Source organism: Panthera pardus, unplaced genomic scaffold (genome assembly GCF_024362965.1).
Source record: "Panthera pardus isolate Hobbes unplaced genomic scaffold, ASM2436296v1 HiC_scaffold_20, whole genome shotgun sequence".
Lineage (NCBI taxonomy): Eukaryota > Metazoa > Chordata > Mammalia > Carnivora > Felidae > Panthera > Panthera pardus.
In genome coordinates this window covers 30,132,058-30,154,727 of record NW_026526766.1, presented here as the reverse complement: position 1 = coordinate 30,154,727, position 22,670 = coordinate 30,132,058, and the positions used below count along the sequence as shown (strand labels likewise).

At 41.8% G+C, this 22,670-nt stretch overlaps 1 protein-coding gene across 1 annotated transcript in view; it reads left to right on the top strand.

Moving 5' to 3' along the window:
* HSD17B3 (hydroxysteroid 17-beta dehydrogenase 3) overlaps positions 1–20,410 on the top strand; it is a 55,130-nt gene extending 34,720 nt beyond the window's left edge. Inside the window, exons 5-11 of the mRNA XM_019423438.2 lie at positions 663–730; positions 2,006–2,041; positions 5,145–5,179; positions 6,478–6,559; positions 7,211–7,276; positions 10,547–10,696; positions 14,586–20,410. Coding sequence (XP_019278983.1) covers positions 663–730; positions 2,006–2,041; positions 5,145–5,179; positions 6,478–6,559; positions 7,211–7,276; positions 10,547–10,696; positions 14,586–14,684 — 536 coding nt within the window. The 3' untranslated portion in view covers positions 14,685–20,410. The remainder of the gene's footprint in view (positions 1–662; positions 731–2,005; positions 2,042–5,144; positions 5,180–6,477; positions 6,560–7,210; positions 7,277–10,546; positions 10,697–14,585) is intronic.
* The last annotated feature ends 2,260 nt before the right edge of the window (positions 20,411–22,670 follow it).

Below are 22,670 nucleotides of genomic sequence, written 5' to 3'. Positions count from 1 at the left end.
TTATTCAGAAAACAAGATACTATTTTTTTTCTGTGGTGACTTATAGACAAGATATTTTATGACCTGATACAGAGCACAGTCTCTATATTGTACACAGAAGGAAGATTTGATTTCTAAACTTCCTGCTGAATTTTAAAAATAAAGACATTTTTTACTAATAAAAAATGTAAACCACATTATTACAGAAAAACCAGAAAGAATCTATGAGCACATAAATTGGTTAATATCTCCACAGCCTGAGATAATGTTCTGGTACATGTCCTTCCAGACATATACACGCATATTTCCAAAGCTGGGATTAAATTTACATACTCTTTTGTAACAATTTTAAAAACCATATACCACAAATGCTTCCCCATGTCTTTAAACTTCTAAGCAGTCATAGTTTTGAATGGCTGCATTGCATTCTGCCATACGGCTGCCTCATGATCCATATGATGTGCTTCCTACTATTGGACAATTGTTTTCCTCTTCAATTTCCTCACTGTTATCAAATTATGTTGCAAAGAACAGCCTTGAACATAATTTTTTTTCTGTATGTGTTTCCTCAGGGAAACTTCCCAAGAGAAGAAACTTCTGGGGTTGAATATAAGCATTTTTAAGGCTTTTAATAAACACTTGCTACCAGCTCCTCTGACATCATTTTGTTTTGCCTTTGTCAGTCAACAATGTCGGAATGCTTCCAAACTTTCTCCCGAGCCACTTCCTTGATACACCAGATGAAATCCAGGTAGGTCTGGTCTCTTTCTGTGGATGGTTTCCTCTCACTGGGGACTGGGCCTCCTGGCTGGGTAGTCACTAGGGCCTGGGAAAGGGTACAAGGGAGACTGTCTGGCCAAAATTCTGTATTCCAGGTGGATGTCTGTAGCTCTCCCTTTCTCTTCACCTAAGTACTTGCCACACAGGCAAGGGCACCACTTTCCATGACCATCTCTAGGATATAGACATCTTCCTCCTTCTCTGCACACCAAAACTTACCTGCCCACTGTCCGATTCTCTTGGGGCTCTGTGTTCTGCTTTATAATCTTTGAGGACTTTGTGTTGGCTAACACATTTACAGCTGTGGTTATAAGTGGGAGAAGGCCAGCTCTTTGGCTTTCATTGTCTTTCCAGGCAATAAGATTTTTTTCAACTTTCAGCGTGAGGAAAGTCTGTGACACAAAACTCTGTGGTTGGGGGTGTTGTACATCCGGCAACCTTGACCCAGACCCATGGCTGCCATTGCACGTCATCAGTGAATTTGTTACGCATTTAATAGTCCTTGAAGACATGATTTGCTGACTCTTCTCCAGGTCCTAACTTTCAAAATCATGTAGTTATACCCGTTCTGAACAGGCTGTCATTGTGTGCCTGTGGTCCTATTTAATCCCCAAGTCTACTGCATGGAAAAATAATGCCAGATTGCTTGGACTTTGCTGCATGTCCTTGCAAAATTCCCCTCTTAGCCACATATCTAACCCCATCTAAATCCCTATTTTTGGCACAAGTCTGTGTCTCTCTATTAACCATGATCCATTATTGTTTTTGTTTCTCTACTTATGTCTGCATTTGTGCTTGCTTCTGTATGTCCCTCCTTTCCTTTCTGTCTGTCTTGTGTGATTCTAGTAGTTTCTTTACCCGGCATCTGTAGCCCAGAACCTTTCTATTTGCTATGCTGTTGTCTTCTAAACCCACATATGCTAACTCTCTTCCTTTAGCTGGAAAATAACCACCTTCCTTTGAAAAACTGTATTTTGAAGGAAAATCTCTAAATTTTGAAGGAAATTCTTAATTAACTTTTACTCAAGGTCAATTCTTATAGAATCGTAGTGGACGTCAGGTGCTCCCCTGTTCTAGAGCATACTTGGTGACCATCAATCAAGAACCTCATTTCCAGGCGGAGTGAGTGAGGGGCAGTGCTCAGACCCACCCTTTTGCCCATTTTATGGTTCTTTAGCACTGACTGCCTCTCAAGAGATTTTCTCAAATCATCCAGCTAATTCATGGTTGTGATTATTTATTACAGAGTCTCATCCACTGTAACATCACCTCAGTAGTGAAGGTATGTAGTCAATATCTGTGCTAAATGCTTAAAATGTAGTAGCTGTTGGAATCTGGCAACTCAGGAGAACTGCTTTCTTCTGCAGAAGCAGAATTCTGTGAAGCTGAACTGCACTTGATTGAGAGACCAGGCTGTGTTTTTTTTAATTGTCTCTCTTTTCATCAGGAAAATACAGTAATGAATTTATTCTCCAGAGTGTCTGAATCTCATTTTTCATCAAGTTTTGTCACATGTCAGGATATATTAGGCTTCAACATATTAGACATTGAAAGTTTCTCAGGATTCCAGAGTAACTTGAAAAAAAATGGTGCCTTCCTCTAATTTTCATCTTTGTTAATGGAGGAAATCTCACTTGGTTTGAAAAATGACAGCAGGCCTGGCTTGGATTTTTCTGGACTTTTGACATTCAACAAATATTTGTTGAATTGAAATTCAAGATTTCTTTATTCTGATCCTATCTCAGCTACTAGTTAGTTGGACAGTGTTGGCCATGTGGTTTAACTCCCTTGAACTTCAGATTCTTCATCTGTTCTTGAAAGAATGTTGGACTAAGGGTTGTGTCAGGTGCCATTCAGCACTCATTTTCTTTGATTAGAGTCAACTGCACAAGCATTTGCAGGCATGACTATCACAAAGCTGTCCTATATTGTGCCTTTGTGTGAATAAGAAAAAGGCACCCCCTCAGAGCAGATGATTCGGGAAAAGGTGCTGCTTAAGCATGGATAGATGATGCTTTTGTGTGAACACAATGTTTCCCTTTACTCTGAATGGGGAGAGCCCTCCTAATGGCTTGTGAGTGAACCCTGGGCTTTCAGCTGACAGTCACCCCCACAGCTGGGCACCTTGCCCAGTACACAACATTCACAACTGCACATTACAGTCCTTCTGACTGCTCTGGAAGGTCCAGTAGAACTGTAGCAGTGAATCAGTACGAGCCATGGTTTCATGGCATGGGGAGCGGCATTAGGGACAGGAGGGCCCAGTCTCATTTTTATAACATGGCCTGGCAGAGAAGGGTTGCTTTCCCAAAGAAAAATAAGTTGCTATCAGTATAAGGAGGGAGATGGAGGCTGAGCAAACCAATGTAAAATGGACAAAAAGTTATGTTCACCATTGGTGGTTCTTCTGTAAAAAGTTTTGTAGTTGTGCTCAGTTTTTATTGCTACATACATCCTTTGTAAGCCGAGCAATCAATAGTTGTTTTAAAACCCCAGCTGATGTAATTGTAAGTTTTATAATGTCCAACTGTTGTCTGCAGCTTTACCACTAAAATCTTTCATGTTATTTTATACGTTGATCTTGCAGTCTTGGTCCATTTGGTCACAGGGTTTCCCAAATATATCTGACAACCTTCTGGCTCCTTTAGCAGACAAATGCTTTGATTTGCTAAAACATTTTTTATATATTGGTAGACACTAACTTCCTTAAATAGCAAAGAAAACAAATTGCAGATTAGCTTTCTGAGAACACCATGCCTCAGTTGGTCACACTGGTTGGAAGCATGACTAGCATCACTTAGTCATCCCAAAGGAGCCACCTGGAAATAGTAGCGTTCTCTGTCAAGGGCAGGGATGTGGGAATGAGTCTGAAGGGAAGGTGGGGTAAGAGAGTAAATATCAGGAGCTTTGAGACAGAGAGACGCAGAAAGTCTAATGTTATCTCTCTGTTGGGATCATTCATCCAATAAGGCTAGTGATTTCAGTAGGGAGGCTTTGAAGAAATGCTGGTGCTGTCCAACACGCTCCCATAGTGCCCTTTAGGGGGAGGGGAGAGAGAGCCAAGGGGAAGATGAGGGCATCATCTAGTCCTCATGCTTCTCCTGTCTCCCTCAAAACCCAGACTTTCAGGAAGTAGTCTACTGCCACTCCACCCCCACTGCTGCCCCAGAGCAGTGAAAACATTATCTGGAGGCCCTCAGGGTTGGGATTAAAGTCCTGACCTATGATATAGGGATGGTGGCAGGCATAGAGCCTACTGAGAAGCTCCTGTAGGGCCCCAGACAACACAGAAAAATAGGCAAAATTTGTCTTCTGGTCTTCAGTCTCCTTTATGTCTCTGCCCCTCCCCTTCTGTTTGGATCCTCTCTTCTCAAGCCTCTTCTAGAGACATGCTTGATTCCACTCAGTTGTACTTTTGAGAACATTTCAGTCTGTGGGTTTGCCCCTCCCTCCCTTTCCTTCCTTCCTTCCTTTCTCCCTTCCTCTTTCTTTCTTTCTTTCTTTCTTTCTTTCTTTCTTTCTTTCCTGAGAGAGAGAGAAGCAGAGGGAGAGGGAGAGAATCTTAAGTAGGCTCCATGACCAGTGGAAAGCTGGCTTGCTCTCACAATGATGAGATTATGACCTGAACTGAAATAAAGAGTTAGATACCTACTCAACTGAGCCACCCAGGTGCCTCTGCCTCTTCCTTAACTCTTAAAATGAGTGCCTTATAATTATGATATGAAAAGCTCTTTTAATGGGGCATTTAAGCTGCAGAACTGGTAGGAAAAACCCCTTCCAGGGCCAGGCAAGTTGGGACAGGGAACAGATTCCTTCACACTGCTGTAATTCCAATGGACAGATAGACATGATCTGTATATGGAGCTATTTCACAGTCCGCCTGTGAGCTGCTTACTTGGCTGCTGTGGGATTGAAGAGATGTACTTCTCTATCTCATTCCTTTTATGTGAGACGTTCACAGATACTTGTTAGATTTCCTGACGTCCTTCCTACTTCTAACTCATGGGTGAAGTTTGTGATGGCCCACCTACTTATGCCTGTCTCCCAGAATGAAAAGTATCTGGGGAACTTCAGTGTTGATCCCATGGCTGGAAGCCAATTTCCATAATTTTTCACTGCCCTCATTTTTCAGGAAGACTAGCTTTATGGGGAAGAAACCAGAAGCCTCTAACAGTTTGCCGTTAGTCTAGGTTGCCTCTTGTGGGTTTTATTCAGACTCTAGTGTTGCCAGAATCATCTCCAACGAGTGTCAGCAGATTTTCAAGGCCACCTGAGAGATAAAGCTCTTTTTTACTACTTCCTCTGGCACCTGCTTCCCTAAGCCCCCACCCACTGGCTACTAACTTCCTTTGTTAGAGGGCTTAATTCTACCCTTCCTCTTACAGATGACACAGCTAATTCTGAAACACATGGAATCAAGGTAAAGTCTTTTTTTGAAAAAGTGCAGAACAACATGGCCTCCCTGGCCTGACAGTTAACTGACCTGGGGACTAGGGACAGGGTAGGGAGGGTGGGGGGATAGGGTTCATCTGGCTGCAGCTTTAACCAACGGAAAAACTGTGATGAAAAGACATGGTGATTGCAGCAGGAAATGTAGCATTCTGCACCAGGCCAGCTTTGCAAACAGATAAGCCTATTTGAAGGTCAAATGTGGCATCTACTGGAGGGAGGAAGAGAACAGTGGTTTCACCCACACATTGTATTAAAAAGATTAACTTGGGGTGCCTGGGTGGCTCAGTCGGTTGAGCTTCCAACTTCGGCTCAGGTCATGATCTCATGGTTTGTGAGTTCAAGCCCCACGATGGGCTCTGTGCTGACAGCCTACTTTGGATTCTGTGTTCTCCCTTTCTCTCTGCCCCTCCCCTGCTCACACTCTGTCTCTCAAAAATAAATAATGTTGAAAAAAATTTTTAAAAAGATTAACTCATGTTGAACATAAAAGAAACTTCAGAAGTTGGCCTGAGATCAAAGCCATCTTTTGTTATTTCTCAAATTTTGTAGTAAAAATCACCACCTATCGGTGTCTCTACTTAGTCCATGGTTTTATTACCCTATTACAACACCCCTTTGGGAACTGGCTTTTCTCAGGTGGTATTCATTAGACACAAATGGTTGATAGTTTTATCTTCCCTAGAAGAAGGGGCTTAGCCTTGTATTCTAATTTGCAGTTTCTTTTTTTTTCTGAATTGAATCCATCTAACTGGGAAGGATTAAAGTTACTGAATTTCAAAAGGATTAAGTAAGGACCCTGGAGACTTGTGCATGGGTTCCTGTGTGAACAGATGATGGACTGTCAAATTCCACCCAAGAAAGGATTCTGCATTTGACATCTGTCCTATCCTGGGTCATCTCTATGAATCAGAAGGGGCCTTGAACTTATGTGGTCACATTTGAGAAAGAAGACCCCTTTCTCCTGAGTCTTGTCTGAGTGGAGTTGGTTCTCTGCATTTTGATGGGGGATGTTTGTCATAGCAGAGCCGCTGTTTTGAGTCACAAGCCCTTGATGTCACGACTGTTGGGTAACATCACTGTATGGTGTTGGGGTCTACACCATAGGAAAGGGCCACTCACGGTTCTGGGGAGAACACTTAGTGCACACAGCAGCCTAGAGAGGGTGGACTTTTCCAGTGGTCACAGGAGCCCCTTTGTTTTCTTTCTTCTCAAGCTGTGTGTGATCAGGCAGCAAAACATTCAGAACTTTACTTCTTTGATTTTTAGGCGGAAAGGGCTCATCTTGAACATTTCTTCCGGGGTGGCCCTCTTTCCCTGGCCACTCTACTCCACGTATTCAGCTTCCAAGGTGAGCAGCAGCATGCAGTCCAAGTTTCCTTCTCCTTCTGCTCTTGTTTCTCCAAGCTGGCATTTTCCTTTGGACTTTGGATCATCTGGCAAGCTGATGGACAGATTTGCCTGGAGAGCAAATGTACAGGGGGCTTCTGTGTACAGGGCTCATCAGCAGGCATCTGGGAACCATGTCAGCAGATGCCCATGGGTTGATGAAGCCCTGAGGCAGCACAGCTGGACAAGCGCAGTCCCCATGGGACTCCAGGCCCCACTCAGCCTCTTGCTTGATAGCCCTGCTCCTTTGCTGCCAGCAAGTAGCACTGTGTCTTTCTTCTGTCCTGGAGGCCTAGCCAGGTGGCCCATGCCCTAGTCATAAAACCAAACCCTCAGAGGAGGGGGTGTTCCCTGGCACTGAGACAAGGGAGAGCCTTCTCTGGGTAAGGTCATCTATATGCAGTGGCCCTAGGCATGTATTAATCCCAAAATGTATGTTCCTGCTCACTGAGGGAGTTCTTCCCAGGCCAAGAAGTCCTAACTCCCATCAGACAAACTGCTGCATTTTAAGGTAAAGCAGGTCAGCTCCCTGCAGTCCCTTTAAGATCTGAATAAGTTGGCTCTGAGGACAAAGCAAGCTCTCCCCTTAAGTGTTTTCTCCTTTTTGCTCCAGGCTTTTGTGTGTACGTTTTCCAAAGCCCTGCAAGCAGAATATAAAAGGAAAGGAATCATTATCCAGGTGAGGTCAACAGCTCTGAGTCTGTGGGACTGGGGCTAGGAAGTGTGGATTCCCATGGAGCTGGGGTACTGCTTCCTGCAGGGCAGGTGGCACATGCATGGCCAGGTGGGAGGGTCTGGATGACACCACGTGAGTTCCTGTGACCCTCGCAGTGGCAGCTGCCACCGTAGTTGCCCTAGGTGCTGGAGGAGGAAATGGGGCAGGGTGAGTGAGCACTGCATCATGACAGTGTCTTGGTCTTGTCTGACCAGCCTTTACTCTCTGACTCAGGTGCAGGAGATAGGTTTAGGCAGGAGGAATTGTGGAGAAGAAGCAAAAGAAAACCGGGCAAGAGATCTGTATTGAAAAGAGGCGGTGGTTGGGGGGTAGCGGCGGTTGGGCGGTGAGTAGCATTTATGAAGGGGGTAGTATTTGTTGGGGGGTAGTGGCCATCGAGGGGTGTAGTGGCGGTCGGAGAGTGGGTAGTGGCAGTGGGGGGGGGGTAGTGGTGGGAGGTAGCCGCGGTCGGAGGGTGGCTAGTGGCAGTGGGGGGGGGGGGTAGCAACGGTTGGGGTGAGCAGTGGCGGTAAGGGAGTAGCAGCGGTGGCAGGTACTCTGGGAGCTGTTCATCTGTGATGGGCCACAAAGATCCCCACCCTGGTTCTTGAGCGGTTAGAGTAGAAGTGCTTGGCTTCCTCTTTCACCTACAACAGCAGAACCATCGTGGAGATGACCTTGTCCCAACCTTAAACAGAGGAGGGTTGTCACAGCCATCAGCAGACTGTGCAGTATGATTCTTGAGGTGTCAGTGACATATACGTGCTTGGCTCAGCAAAATAGAGTTAACTGCTTTCTGGAACTTGGAATAAACAGTTTACAGAGGTTTTTTGTTATTGTTTGGGAAGAAGCTTTAAGACATACTATTAGAAATGAAAAGGTACACTCACAGTTAAATCTGTAAAATCATTGCTGTACATACTGATTTTCAATAAAATACCCAGGTGAGAACATCTCAGATGGTTGTTCCTATAAATTAATCACTTATAGGATAAAGGCATATCAATATGCCATATTCAATAGGCAGATATGAGTTAATGGTACAAACTTTGCAAATAGCACTGTCTTTCATGGTGAATGATTATAACAACCCTGTCACTAGACCACAGTTCTGTTCTCTGCCCTGATGGACTTAATTGTCACCTATCAGATACTTCTCCCTCCTATCCATTCTCCAACTCCCAGCTGAAGATAGATTCTTTTTGCAACAGTGCTACCCCATATAGGCTAAGTTTCCTGCAGTAAAAAATAACTCATAAAATCTCATTGGCCTCAAACTGCAAAGATTTATTTCTCATTCACTATAAGCTGGCAGAGAGGATTAACTCATTGTAGCCATGCAGGGACCCAGGCAGATGGAGCAGCTGCCATCTTGGATATTGTCAGTTGAAATGCCAGAGAAAAAGTGGGAGGAGTTCCTGAAGATCTTGCTTTGATAATTAAGGGCTCTGGGTCAAAAAATATAAGAAGCATGCGTTCTCAAACCCAGTTATTTCTCTATCCGGAAACTGGGTTTAAGAATGCATGCTTCTTATATTTCTCTAAGAGTAACACTTTGAGATCTTTAGAAGAAAACTGTTATACAAATTAATGACTGTTAATTTCCATGAGAACAAATTCAGTTGGATTGATCGACTTATAATTAGATTCAGTTATGAAACAACACAATTTCAAGTGTGATATTGATTAAGTTTTTTGGGGGGGTGGTTTTGGAGCCGATGGCCAAGAAAAAATTCTTGAAGACGTCTTTGGTGCATAAAGGTGATTTTATTAAAGCATGGGACAGGACCCATGGGCAGGAAGAGCTGCACTGGGGTTGTGAAGAGTAGCTGGTTATATACTATGGAGTTGAGGGAGGTAAAGTCAAAAAGGAGGCCTCCAGAGGGACTTTGATATGCTAAAGAGGACTCAAAGATACTGGAGGCCTGGCTATTGTCAAATTAAGGTTGTTTTCCTGTAGTAAGGCATTAGCATAGGACAGTTGGGAGTTTCTGGAGAAATGTTATACTCTGTATTTGTCTCAAGTATTTGTCAATTGGCTGCAGGTTATAAGGAAATTTAATTTTACTTGCCATTTCCTTCTTGCCTTTGTTCCCCACATCACTACGGAGGCATGATGTTGGGGCTCCAGGAAACTGAGTCTATAGGTTTCTGGAGATTAGGCTATTGATAAGATTGCCTTTTTCTTGTACTTTACTAAGATATTTATAAACTGATGGAGACCCATGCCCTGTACAACTGTGATCTCTACAGTTAACCATTTGTTTTCTTTCCTTTCCTTTGTTCTTGGGCAGCCTGGCATCCCTGAGGAATATCACACATATCCCACAGGGTGTGTGTGTGTGTGTGTGTGTGTGTGTGCATGCATGCGCTAGCTTGTATTTTGCCCTCAACATGCCTTATGCTCCCTCATCAATGTGAAGAAAATGTGATGTGAGGAAAAATAAAACCAAGAAAACAAGCATGGATCTTTTTTTTCTTTCTAAAGATGCCGAGGTCTCTGTCTGGGAATAAAGTAAGAAACCCCATTGTGAAATCTCATGCTAGGACACAGTGTGGTGAGATCCCAGGTGGAAACATGGTGTTGAGTTTACAAGGCACAATGTGTGATTGTTTATTTTTCTTACCACAATAGGAAAGATCATCAGGTATGTGCCACTCCTGGCTCCTAACTGAAGCGTGAAAGTGTGAATCCAGAGAGCTTTGCATTGCTCCAGCTTTGGCTGTATGTGTTAGAAATAAACTTCTCAGGCAATGTTGCCAGATAAAATATAGGACATCCAGTTTAGTGTGAATTTCAGATAATAGTAATTTCTTTTTTGGTATAGGTGTAGGTCATGTAATACTTGGGACATATTATACTTTAATCTTTTTCCTTGTTTGTCTGGATTTCAAATTTTACTGAGTGTCCTACATTTTTATTGTTGAAATCTGGCCACCATGTCTAAGAGATAACTCATGTCCTCAGTCACCCCATGTACATTTGAACCACCTGACATGGTTGTGGCTAAGGTCTCAGCTTGAGTTAGTGATAAAGTTAAACCAGAAACCAGCCTTTCTGATTCACAGCTCTGTGCCAGTTTATGCCTTTTCAGTGCTCCATTATCAGTTAAGATCCCGAGACTTTTTACAGGAAGAACAGAATTGGAAAATGAAGAGGTGGTTAAAATAAGTGTTAATTGCTCAGGTGTGGACAGATTGCTCCTGTGTTATGGCCTTTATTTCCCATTGTAGGTGCTGACCCCCTATGCTGTTTCAACACCAATGACAAAGTATCTAAACACCAACATGGTAACCAAGACTGCTGATGAGTTTGTTAAAGAATCACTGAATTATGTCATGATTGGAGACGAAACCTGTGGCTGCCTCATCCATGAAATCTTGGTAACTGATAAATTCTTTCTCAAAGCAAGAGAGGCAGGTGTGCAGGCAACCCCAGCAGAGCTCTTCCTTGCTATTGGAACAGTCAACCGTTTCCTTTAGTGCTGCCAGAGGGTATGCTACTAAGTAGTAATATAGCCAGTTAAAGAGCATATGTGGCAAAGAGGAGAAGCTGGAGGCCTGGGTGCTCAGACCATAGATAATCCCAAAATTGGCAAATATCACCCTTGGCTGCCTCACTTCTTTCCTCAAAAAGTAAGGTGGCTTCCTGAGTGCTTGGAAAGGGCAGACCAAGACACAGGGAGCTTCCGTGGGTGGGGGTGAAAGGGGTTGCTAATGTCTTCTCTGGCCCCCTGTGTTAGGAAATGTTTAGCTAACTGGCTTTCCAGGAAAAAAAAACCCCAAAACCTTTATTTATAGTGTTTGCTGATTTCCATGGTTTAAGAGCTCCCCCATGGCTGAGTTTATAGCTACCATTGTGTTGTCATGGCACTTGAATTTAAGAGTGTGCATGATTGGCTCTTTTGGGCAAGAACAAGCTGGCTCTTGCACAGCATGGACTCCACCAAATGTGGGAATAAAATTCAGTGGCATACGGTATGAGGAGTTCCTACTGTCCCTAGGCTGCTTTTAGAAGCAACCACAAACATGAAACACAGGTAGATTTGACTGTTGCATGCTGATACTGAAAACAAACACACACAGTGTCAGGGCAGTTCTGTTGCTGGTATCACCAACACATTTTAGACAGATCTATACTTTCCCTTCATATTTCAACTTTCTCCTCTGCCTCATGTGCTTTTCTACCATGGGAATTCGGTTTCTCCCCACTGTCTCTTTCTCTCTCAGGTGCTAGAAGGATTCATGGGTGAATACACTAAATCTTCCCAAAGCATTCAATTACCTCTTGGGACTTACAGAGACTCTACAAGAGATACTGAATTGACTTAGAGAACTACTTGCTACTTTTACTGTAGAACCCCAACAGTGTGCAGAATCACCAATTTAACACACACTTTTACAAAGTGGACATGCAGAAACACCGTTAGATATTTATTTTGCCTATTGCTGATCTGGTCTTTCTCCAGATTACCACTTGCTGCGTGGTGGATAAACAAATGTACAATGAGTTTAAATTTAGTTTGATCTGGTAATCTAAACTACATATTTAGAAAATGTGCTTTTGTCTATTATTTAAAGTTTTCAGTCTTTCTGGGAGCATCCCTTTCTCCTGACTCTCTCACTGAGATGATATTGGGAAGAAAAATCTCCACTATTTCCTGCTGGTCCTTAAGTGTGTGTGGCTGATGTCCCACATCTACCTGGTGCTTGGTGACCCTTTCTGTCCATTTGGCTTGGCCAGTGAACTGCCAGCTGATAACTGCAGACCTCTGAATCTCTGCTACTTCCCTCATCCAGCCATAGCCCTGCATAGTCCTTCTGCAGCTTTGGTTCATAAACATGCTCTGGCTCTCACTTCCACATCACCATCAACATGGACTTGACTCATGCTGGATAAACGAATGTCAGCACCTCCCTCACCATGCTGAGATAATGTTCCATATCTCCCCCTTTGCCTTCAGTGCCACCCTTACTTATTTAACACAGTTTCATATTCTTTATCTGAATCCCCTTGTTCCCCAGCCCTCTACCCAGCCTAAGCCCAGAGGACACACATATCAAAGGACACACATCCTCTGGGATGTTGATGTCTTTAATGGAATCCATCAGCATTTAGAAAATGTTTTCTTGAGCCAATAGCCTGGCTTTCAGGGATGTTGTTTTGCTATATAATGCAATTCTAGATGTCAAAAGTTGAAAAAAATGTTTGGCTTTTCTTTTTTGATTTCTTTTTTTGGTAATGTTTGCTTGTTTGTTTGTTTGTTTTGAGATAGAGAGAGAGAGAGAGAGAGAGGTAGAGAGAGAATCTCAAGCAGGCTCTGCACTCTCAGCATAGAGCTCAATGAAGGGCTTGATCTCACAAACTGAGATCATGACCTGAGCTGACATCAAGAGTTGGATGTTTACCTGACTAAGCCACACAAGAGCTCCTCTCTTTTGATTTCTTATGTAACAGATCAGATCTCTTCTGGCAAACAGATGCCAAGTACAGACTAGGCAAAAGAGTCCTTGTGCCTGTCAAAGTAAAAGAGAAAGCAAAGGAGAACACACAAATCATTAAAGCCAATTTAGTGTTTGCCGGGACTTAGAAAGATTGTTGAATCTAAAGTTATGAGTAATCAAGTAGAATCGACTGGTAAACAAAAAACCATTCCATTACAAAAAGGCAAGGCAAAGACAACATGCTCTTTACTCCCAAGGAGTTTTAGGGCAGGAACTGACATTAGAATGGAATCTCTAAGGTAGAGTCTGTGTGGTACTTGAGGTTACCTCACTTAATCCTCCTAATCATTTAGTAAGGTAGGTCATTTGGATCTTGTTTTACAGTTGAAGAAACTTAAGTTCAGAGCTAGATCAGATGCCTAAGGCCACTTGACTGGTAATGGTGAAGCTAGGGTTTAAGTCCACTTTAGCTCAATGTCATGCTTTTCCTGGTTTCATCTATACCATCCTTCTAGGTTGGTATGGGGTAGACAGCAATGGAGATGGAAGAAGGGACCTTTTAGAACATTTTCTAGGGACCTGGAATCATTTATTTTCTTTATGGATGACTTCACTAAGCCAAAATATTTAGTTTAAGGCAGAGCTAATGAAAGGGCTTGATTTTGCTGTAAGATTAAAAAGCTCTAAAGGAGAGAAAGATGAAGTCCTTGAGGAAGAAGTTGCATTCACTCATTGACTTGGTTGGTGGAAGAAGAGTTCTACTTTGGTTCCCAGAAGCTGTCTTTGGTCCCCTGCTTAGAAATATCTCAATTAATGCAATGGTCTGAGAATCTGAGCTGTCTGAAGAATATGAACACTCCCTGAAAAGCTCACATCTTCCTCTGGTTGAAAGCCTGTTGTTTAGTGGGGAGCAGGAATGTTGGATGCCCAAGATTACAATGTAGACAAAATGATTTTTTATGGGGGTCTGGACCAGTTTTATAGGACATGGGTATGATTTGAGGGCAAGAAGCCTTCCAATGCTTGTGCCTATGCCTGACATGCAGCCAACTAAGCATTCATGCCTTGGCTTGAAACACCCTACTCCTTTTCCAAGAAAATGCTCTGTGTTAGTAATTTATACCTTGCTGTGTCAGACTTTTGTTCGTGAATTCATCTATGCATTTGTGTATTTGCTTAGCACCTATTATGCCTCAGGCATTGTGTAAGGTAATAAGAGCATTTCTGACTGTTTTCTGGAATCTCATTTTAGTAGAACCTTGGTAAAAAGAACCTGAAGACACTGGGGAGATTGGGCACCAGGAAGAGGAAGTGCTTACTAAGAGAAGGAGAAAGGGGTGTGGGGTGAGTTCTGAACAGAGTTCTCTTAATTTAGAATTTCTTCTGGGCCGATTGTACAAGTGACTGTTTTGGTTTCTGAGAAAATCTTGCTTGCTGAGAAAGTGCTACAAAATTTTTAAATTTTAGCAAATGCTTAAAAGATTTTGAGACTTAAGTTCAGTAGTCAGAAAGATATTTTTAGGGGCGCCTGGGTGGCCCAATCGGTTAAGTGTCTGACTCTTGATTTTGGCTCAGATCATGATCTCATGATTTGTGAGTTTGAGTGCTGTGTTGGGCTCCATACTGATTGCTTGGATCCTGCTTGGGATCTTCTCTCTCCCTCTCTCTACCCCTTCCCTGCTCATGCTTTCTGTCTGTCACTCAAAATAAATAAACTTAAAAAAAAGAAAAATATTTTTAAAGATAATGACTATAAACTGAGATGTTTAGTTGTAACTTGTTTGCTCTTCTTTTTTCCCCCAAACACTCATGTTTTTGTCTATTTAAGCGGAGCTTCCTGAACCTGATCCCATCCTGGGTTTTGTACAGCAGCACATTCCAGAAGAAATACATGGACTACCTCAAGCACAATACCAACACCATATAGTCCAAGTGGGCTGATGCTCCATCCAGCATTGTTCTCCAAGTTCCGTGTTGGCTGCAGAAAACTTATGAGCAGACCAGCACCTGCCACTCCTCTGAAGCTGGAGATGCTGTGTCATGAATACAGTACTGAAAATACAACTTTTTTTTTTCCATTTTACTTGAGTCTGGAGATCTTTGGAAAAGCTGTAGTGTAAAAATGTGTTGTGCAGTGGGGTTTTGTGGCTTTCTGTGTGAGAAGATGGGAGTGTCTATAGGAGAAACTAGAGGAATTTCTACATGGGATTATAACATAAATGTGGTGAGAAGAAAGCCTTTGATACTTGGCATATTCAGAACAATTATACCTATAAGCTACTTTATAGCTATGTTAAAGAAAGTCTGAAGGGGACACCTTGGTGGCTCAGGCAGTTAAACGTCCCACTCTTGATTTCTGCTCAGGTCATGATCTCTCAGTTTTATGAGTTTGAGCCCCAAGTCAGCTTCTGTGCCCTGACCATGTGGAGTCTGCTTGGATTCTCTCCCTCTCTCTCTGTCCCTCCTCTGCTCATACTTTCTCTGTCTCTCTCAAATTAAATAAACTTAGGGAAAAAAAAGAATGTCTGAAGTTACTAAACTTTACCAAGACTGCTCTAGTCCTAGAGCACTCAACCTGAGCTCTTTAGAGACCCAGAAAACTCTAGGGGAAGGTTGTGCAGGCAACAGCTGCATCAGGCCAGTTTCTGGGACCCTCCCATTTCAACTAATGCATAACCAGCTTTATCTATTTTATTTATATTTGGGGTTCTATGTCAGGCTGTGCTCACAAAAATAAAACAGAAAAGCATATATTGATAAAAATAGTTTAAAAACCATTACTCTAATGCAGGAGTTGATACCTGCAGAAATGAAATTTTTGTAAGTCTCCAGCTTTAAGGGTGCTGGGCTGAGGGCTTTACTTGTCAACACATGGAGATGGTGTTTTGGGGAACTATTATCCATCAGCTCTTGAGGGAGTTGGAGGAGGAGCACAGCAGCAGGCAACCCTGTTTTGGCTGGCCTTGGTCAAGAGTGTTACCCCCATGACATCACCGTGCTCTAGGTGCTGCTGACACTTGGTGGCACTCATCTTTTCTGAGACCATCATTGGCATTAGTAGTGTGAAAAAAGAATTTATATATTGCTGCTCTATTTATAAAAGGAGTCTGGGAGATTTGGTTGGAATTTATGGGACATTTTGATATTCTGGGGGAAGCACAGGGTAGATAGAACATTTAAAACCTTGGTAAGGTTGGAAATCATGGGCTGTAATATCATAGCTTTTATTAAGCCTGCTCTGGGGAAAAGACTGGGAAAAGTTATTCATTCTGAGGTGTAGATACCTACTTAAATTTTCTCAATTATGGGTAACAATAACTACAGTACAGAATGTTTTTACAGTGCCCATATGTATTGGTTATTTACTTGTTGTCTTCCGTCCTAAGCCCCACCTTTCATACTCTGATCTATGATGCTGGGCTAGGAAGTTTCAGACTCTGGTCTTAAGACACTTATGCCAGCTGGTTTTGCATTAGATTCTGCCCATGGGAGGCCAATTTGGGAGAGAAAAGGAGGTAGGAGGGCCAGGGAAACTCCTTCCTATTCACACTCTTATTACCATCCTTCTGCAGAGGGGACAGTGTTAGCCACACTCAGCACCAACCAGGAAGCAGCCTGCAAGGATGTACTACCACCCTTCACAATGCCCCGTTTGGGCATTGACCAGGCAGCGGTTCCCCCTTGGAGCACTCAGTTCCTAGAAACACCACCTCCTCCACTGGTTCTACCAGTCCTGCAGCCACTAATAGCTGAGTTACCTAGTATCCTCTTTTTGCCCTTTCAGCCTTCTGAATTTAGTGTTACCAATTCCTTCTACTCAATCCCTTCTGTTTGAAATGCTCAGTGTGCTTTCTCTTTTTGTTATTGGCCCTGGCTGAGACTTTCAGTTGATTATCTTGACTGATCTAGGAAGCTGAGTGGGTTGAATCTTTTTTTGACAATGAAGAATCAGAAACTCAGAGTTCTGAAACTGAAGGCATGATTGATCAATTTGAGGAATTATTTGCAGATGTGTGGGGAGGCCATAGAGAAGTCATCGGAGTTAGTAGAGTGGTGCTTTTATTACCCCAAAGCCTGAAGGGGCTGGGAAGGGAGCAATTACAGACCCAATGAGAGAGACAGAGAGAGGAGGCTGGTGGTCAGAGGAAGGGAGAGGAAGAAGGAGAGGGCTGGAGAAAGAACAGTGTAAGGATCGCTGTCTCAGAGGAGCTGTGACCCTTGGCTGAGAGAAGCTGACAAGTTGTGGCCACCCCATAGAGAGGGAGAGAGGATTGTGATATTGTGATTTCTAATAATAAATATATGTTATCTTCATCTCTATTCCTTGGAATTTCCCAGGTGATAAGAGCAATAAGTGTGTCATTTTTATTCGTAACAAGCCGCTTTTCAAACATGCTTGAGTTTATATTAATGAGGTGACTTTTGGAAAGCCCCTAAGGATGGAGCTGGTTGCCAGAGGAACTGACCATGTGATTAGAAGGTTGGAACTTTCATTCCTACTCCACAATCTTTGGGGAGGGGAGAGAGGGTGGAGGTTGAGTTCAATCACTAATGACCAATGATTTAATCAATCGTGCCTACATAATGAAGGCTTTATAAACTATGGGTTTTGGAGAGCTTCTAAGGTTGGTGAACATGTGGAGGTGCTAAGAAGGTGGCATGCCTGGAGAGGGCAGGGAAGCTCCATGCCTTTTCCCATATACCTTGCCCTCTGTATCTCTTATATCCAGCTGTTCCTGAGTTGTATTCTTTTATAATAAACTGGCAATCTAGTAAGTAAACTACTTTCCTCAGTTCTGTGAGCCATTCCAGCAAATGAGTGAACCTGAGGAGGGGTCATGGGCACTTTCATTTTATAGCCACTAAATTGGTCAGAAGCTTAGGTGATAACCTGGATTTGCAATTGGCATCTAAAATGGGGGCAATGTTATAGGACAGCCTTTAACCCGTGGGATCTGATGCTCCCTTCAGGTAAAGAGTGTCAGAATTGAGTTAAATTACAGGACACCGAGTGGGTGTCTGAGAATTGCTTGGGGTGGGAACCTCTCCACATATTTGGTGACCAGAATTACTGGGAGTAGAGTGTTGAGAGGAGAAACAGGAGTGTTTTTCCTTTGCAAGAATAAATACCTCAACTTCACTTCCCTGCTGTTCTCTGGGTCTCCTGCTGGTGCCTGCTATTGGTCACATCTAACTGGAAGCTAGTTCACTGATGTATTTTGTGAGGTTAATCTGGGATACCAGATCAGGGGTTGGAGGAAGAACAGAGATTAGATTTGGAGGAAAGAGATGCAACATAAGACCCACATATTAAGTGATTTTCTCAAAGTCATACCATTAATAGTTGGTGGCTCCTGAATTGGGGCTACTGTCTATTCTCTATGTTTCAAAAGGGATAATACTTTAAGCTCAAAGAATAAATATCTCATTGTGGAATTCAAGATTTCAGCAAAGTAGGTGATATCTTACAGACATTAAAGTCTCACTTGCTTAAATGTGAGACAACCATGCTTGTTAGCTATTCTAGGTATTATTGCCATATAACAAGTGATCCCCCAACCTAGTGGCATAAGATGACCACCATTTTCTTGTGCCACAGATTTCGTGGGTCAGAAAGGGCACAATGGGATAGTTTGGTTTGCTCCATGATATCTAGGAGCTCAGCTGGGAAGACTCAAAGGCTGGAAATGAGTCAGCCTCTGAAGCTGGAAACATCTGAATGATTGCTTAGTAATTTGTCTGGCAATTGATGGGAGTTATTATCTGGGACCACAGCTGGGCTGCTAGATGGAAACCTACACATGTCTCCTCTATGTTCTGCTTGGTTTTACTCACAGCACGGTGACTGGGTTCCAAGAATGAGCATTCAAAAGAAAACTGAGAGAAAGCCATACTGTCTTATATGACTTAGCCTTGAAGTCACATGACATTATTCCAACCCTTTCCAGATTCAGTGGGAGGGAACACAAACCTACCTCCTGATGGGAGAAGTACCATGTGTAACAGGAACTATTGTTGTCACCATTTTAGAAAATACAATGAGCCTTACTAATTAATCTTACAGTAAGTGTTTGTCCTAGCATGTATCAATGATGGGGAGTTACTTGGCATTTCAACTACTGATGCAGCAACTTCTAAAAGTATAGACATTGTTTCTAAGCCTTCACATCAAATCCTAGCAAATTTGCCTTTGGGGAGGAACTTCCACAACTGGCAGCTTAGAAGAGAAAAGAAACGCACTTCAGTATATACAACCTGAGGCAGATTTTAGATATAGTTTTTAGCTTTATAATATGTGGGTTTATCCAATGTATTAGTGCTGAGTTGGTTTGAATGACTGATTGTCTCACAAGCTTTTTGTGGGCCTTTAAGAGAAGATTTCTTCATAGCAAAGGCCTCAGTATGTTGGATTGAAATGGGAGTGAAAAAGCTCTATATTTTATCCCTGTAACCACTAACACTAGAAACTAGCTGTCATTTGTTGAGTACTAATAATGAGTCAAGGACTATGTAAATCCTCTTTATTCTTAGGAAGTAGGAACTATTAATATAATCTTCTATCAATATTACTTTCCTTTTACATGTGGGGAAATGAAGAAAAAAAAAGTTGAGAAATGCCCACAGGTTTACCTGACCAGTGAGTGGCAGGGCTGGGATTTGAATGTGGGTCATCTTCCAGACTATAGTAGAGTCCTACCTGCCTGGGATAAGGTTCTTTAACTGAGCTTAAGAGCAAGGGGTGGACACTATTCCCTCCAACAATGTGTTTTTCACTTTCACACGTTGTGGAGAGAGAGGAGCCATCAGCCTTTGCAGCCAAGCCCATGTGCCTCAATTTCAACACTGACCACTTTCCAAATTTACCATTGCCTGGGAATCATTTGGGAAGAGGGAGGCTTGCCAAATTTTCTGAACTTTTGTTTCTGCTGAGCAGTACCAGGCTCTTGTCTCTTGCCCGATTCTCTTCTTTTTGTTTGGAGGGCTTGGAACTCTCAAAGAACAGCATCGGCAGCTGGTCATTTAGATGGAAGGATTCACTCTGTGTTCTTCCAGCCTTCCATCTGTGCTACCTCCCAGGATGCCAAAGCCTGGAGAATCCCTCTGACAACACTTGGAGCAGGAAAATGAGGTGATTATGGGCTGCTGCTCTGAAAAAACTTGGGAGCTGTGACTGGGGCAGTTCCCTGGGGCATCATCCATTTCTTGCTCGTGTGGGATAGGAACCAGAATGCCCCACTTCAAAAGACTCCTTAAGCTAACGCTTGCCAAAGAAAGTTGAAGACGGTCATCCCAGGGTCAGCATGATTTTAATCAAGTTTGTCTGCTTCTGATGCCAAGAAATGATGTTTATTCTCTCTGTCATTTATCCACTGTGCTGAGGTCTTAGCCTGGCCTGACTTGCTACTGCCCTCTAATGGGCTGGGAGGGAGACTGGTGGGTCTTTCTATCTAATCCTGTAGGAATTTTAGAACAGGATCCAGTTTGAGAAAAGAAATCCCTCAAATCTTTTTGTTGTTGTTGTTAGTTTTTTAAAAAATTGAAATATAATTAACATGTAACATTGTATTGGTTTCAGGTGTACAGCATAACGGTTGGATATATGTATATATTACAAAATGATCACAATAAATCTAGTTAACATCCATCATCACACATATTTACAATTTTTTTTTCTTGTAGTAAGATCTACTCTCTTAGCAACTTTCAAATGTGCGATATGGTATCATTAACTACAGTTACCATGCTGTATATTACATCCTCAGGACTTATTTATTTTCTAACTGGAAGTTTGTACTTTTGACCACCTTCACACATATTGCCCACTCCCTGTTCTCTGTATCTATGAGCACAGGTGTTTTTTTTTTTCTTTCTTTCTTTTTTTTTTTTTTAGATCTATGTATGAGTAAGATCATATGGTATTTGTCTTTCTCTGTTTGACTTATTTGTCTTAACATAATGCCCTTAAGGTTTATCTCTCAATTTTTTTTGTGCTGTTTGTGTGTGTGTGTGTGTGTGTGTGTGTGTGTGTATAGGTGAGTAGGGGGTTCATGAAGAGAGAAAGAAAAGGACCAGAGAAGAGAAAAGGACTATTTCAGGTTCATACACAGACAAATGGCTGACAATGAGCCTCTTGGGGCTCTGGTTACATCATCAGTAAAATTAGAAGGCTTGGCTACATGTTCCATAATTCAGCTCTTATAGTTTATACATTTTAAGTCAGTTTTGGAAATAATTTTTCTTTCTCAATCTTTAAAAAACAAATTCCTGATTATAAACATTTTTGTAGTGTAGGAAATACAGAAACTATAGAAGAAAGAGAAGAAAACAAAAATCACCATTTACCCCACCACCCAATATTAACCATTGTTCACTGATTGTGGATTTTTAAAATAAATTTTCTGTATGTGTATGTGTGTGTGTATGTGTGTGCACTTGCACATATATATGTCTAAATGCAGATTTTCTATTCCTCTTTCTCAAGATTAGAGCATGAGATTTCCTTGTGTTAATAAGTATTCAAAAGGTGATTTACAGTTGTTACTTAATACTTATTCATTATGACAAAACATAATTTATTTTATGACCCCTTTTGCTTTGCATTTAGGTATTTTTGACTTTTAAAATCTTATAAATAACTTATAAAAATGTATATCCTTGTATGTGCATCTTTTTGTTTTGCTGATATTGATATGTTTTTATAATGGCTTGTTAATTCACATACTGTACAATTCTCCTGTTTGAAGTTTACATTCAGATTGTTTTCAGTGTACTCACAGAGTTGTGCAACCATTGCCATCATAAATTTTAAGAATAATTTTAGAACATTTCATCACCCCCTAGGGGGAGTCCTGTACCCATCAGCCGTCACTCCTCATTTCACATCCCCCAGGCAGCCACTAATTTACTTTCTGTCTCCATGGATTTGCCTGTTCTGGACTTTTAATATAACTGGAATCATATAATACGTGACTTTTTGTTATTTCTCACCTAGCATAATGTTTTCAAGGTTCATCCATGTTGTAGCACTTGTTTCCTTTTTATTGTTAAATAGTATTCTAGTGTGTGGATAGATCACATTTTAATTATCAGTTCATCAGTTGATGAACACTTGGGTTGTTTCAACTTTTTGGCTACTATGAATAATGGTGCTATGAACATTTGTGTACAAGTTTATATATGCGCATATGTTTTCAATTTTCTTGGGTATATACCTAGTGGAATTGTGGGTTACATGGTAACTATTTATTTATTTATTTATTTATACCCAAGTTAGTTAGCAGGAGTAGATTCTAGTGATTCATCCGTACGTATAACATTCAGTGCTCCTCCCAATAAGTGTCTTTCTTAATGCCCCTTACCCGTTTAGCCCATCCCCCACACACAACCCCTCCAGCAACCCTCAGTTTGTTCTCTATATTTAAGAGTCTTTTATGTTTTGTCCTCCTCCCTGTTTTTATATTATTTTTGTTTCCCTTCCCTTATGTTCATCTGTTTTGTCTCTTAAAGTCCTCATATGAGTGAAGTCATACTATATTTGTCTTTCTCTGACTAATTTCCCTTAGCATAATACCCTCTGGTTCCATCCACGTTGTTGCAAATGGAAAGATTTCATTCTTTTTTATTGCTGAATAATACCCCAATTATATATATATATATATATATACACACACACACACACACACACACACACACACACACACACCATATATACCATGGTATGTATATATATATATATATATATATATATATATATATATATATATACACACCATATCTTCTTTATCCCTTCATCTGTCAATGGACATTTGGGCTCTTTCCATACTTTGGCCATTGTTGATAGTATTGCTATAAACATTGGGGTGCACATGCCTCTTCAGCATACCTGTATCCTTTGGATAAATCCTAGTAGTGC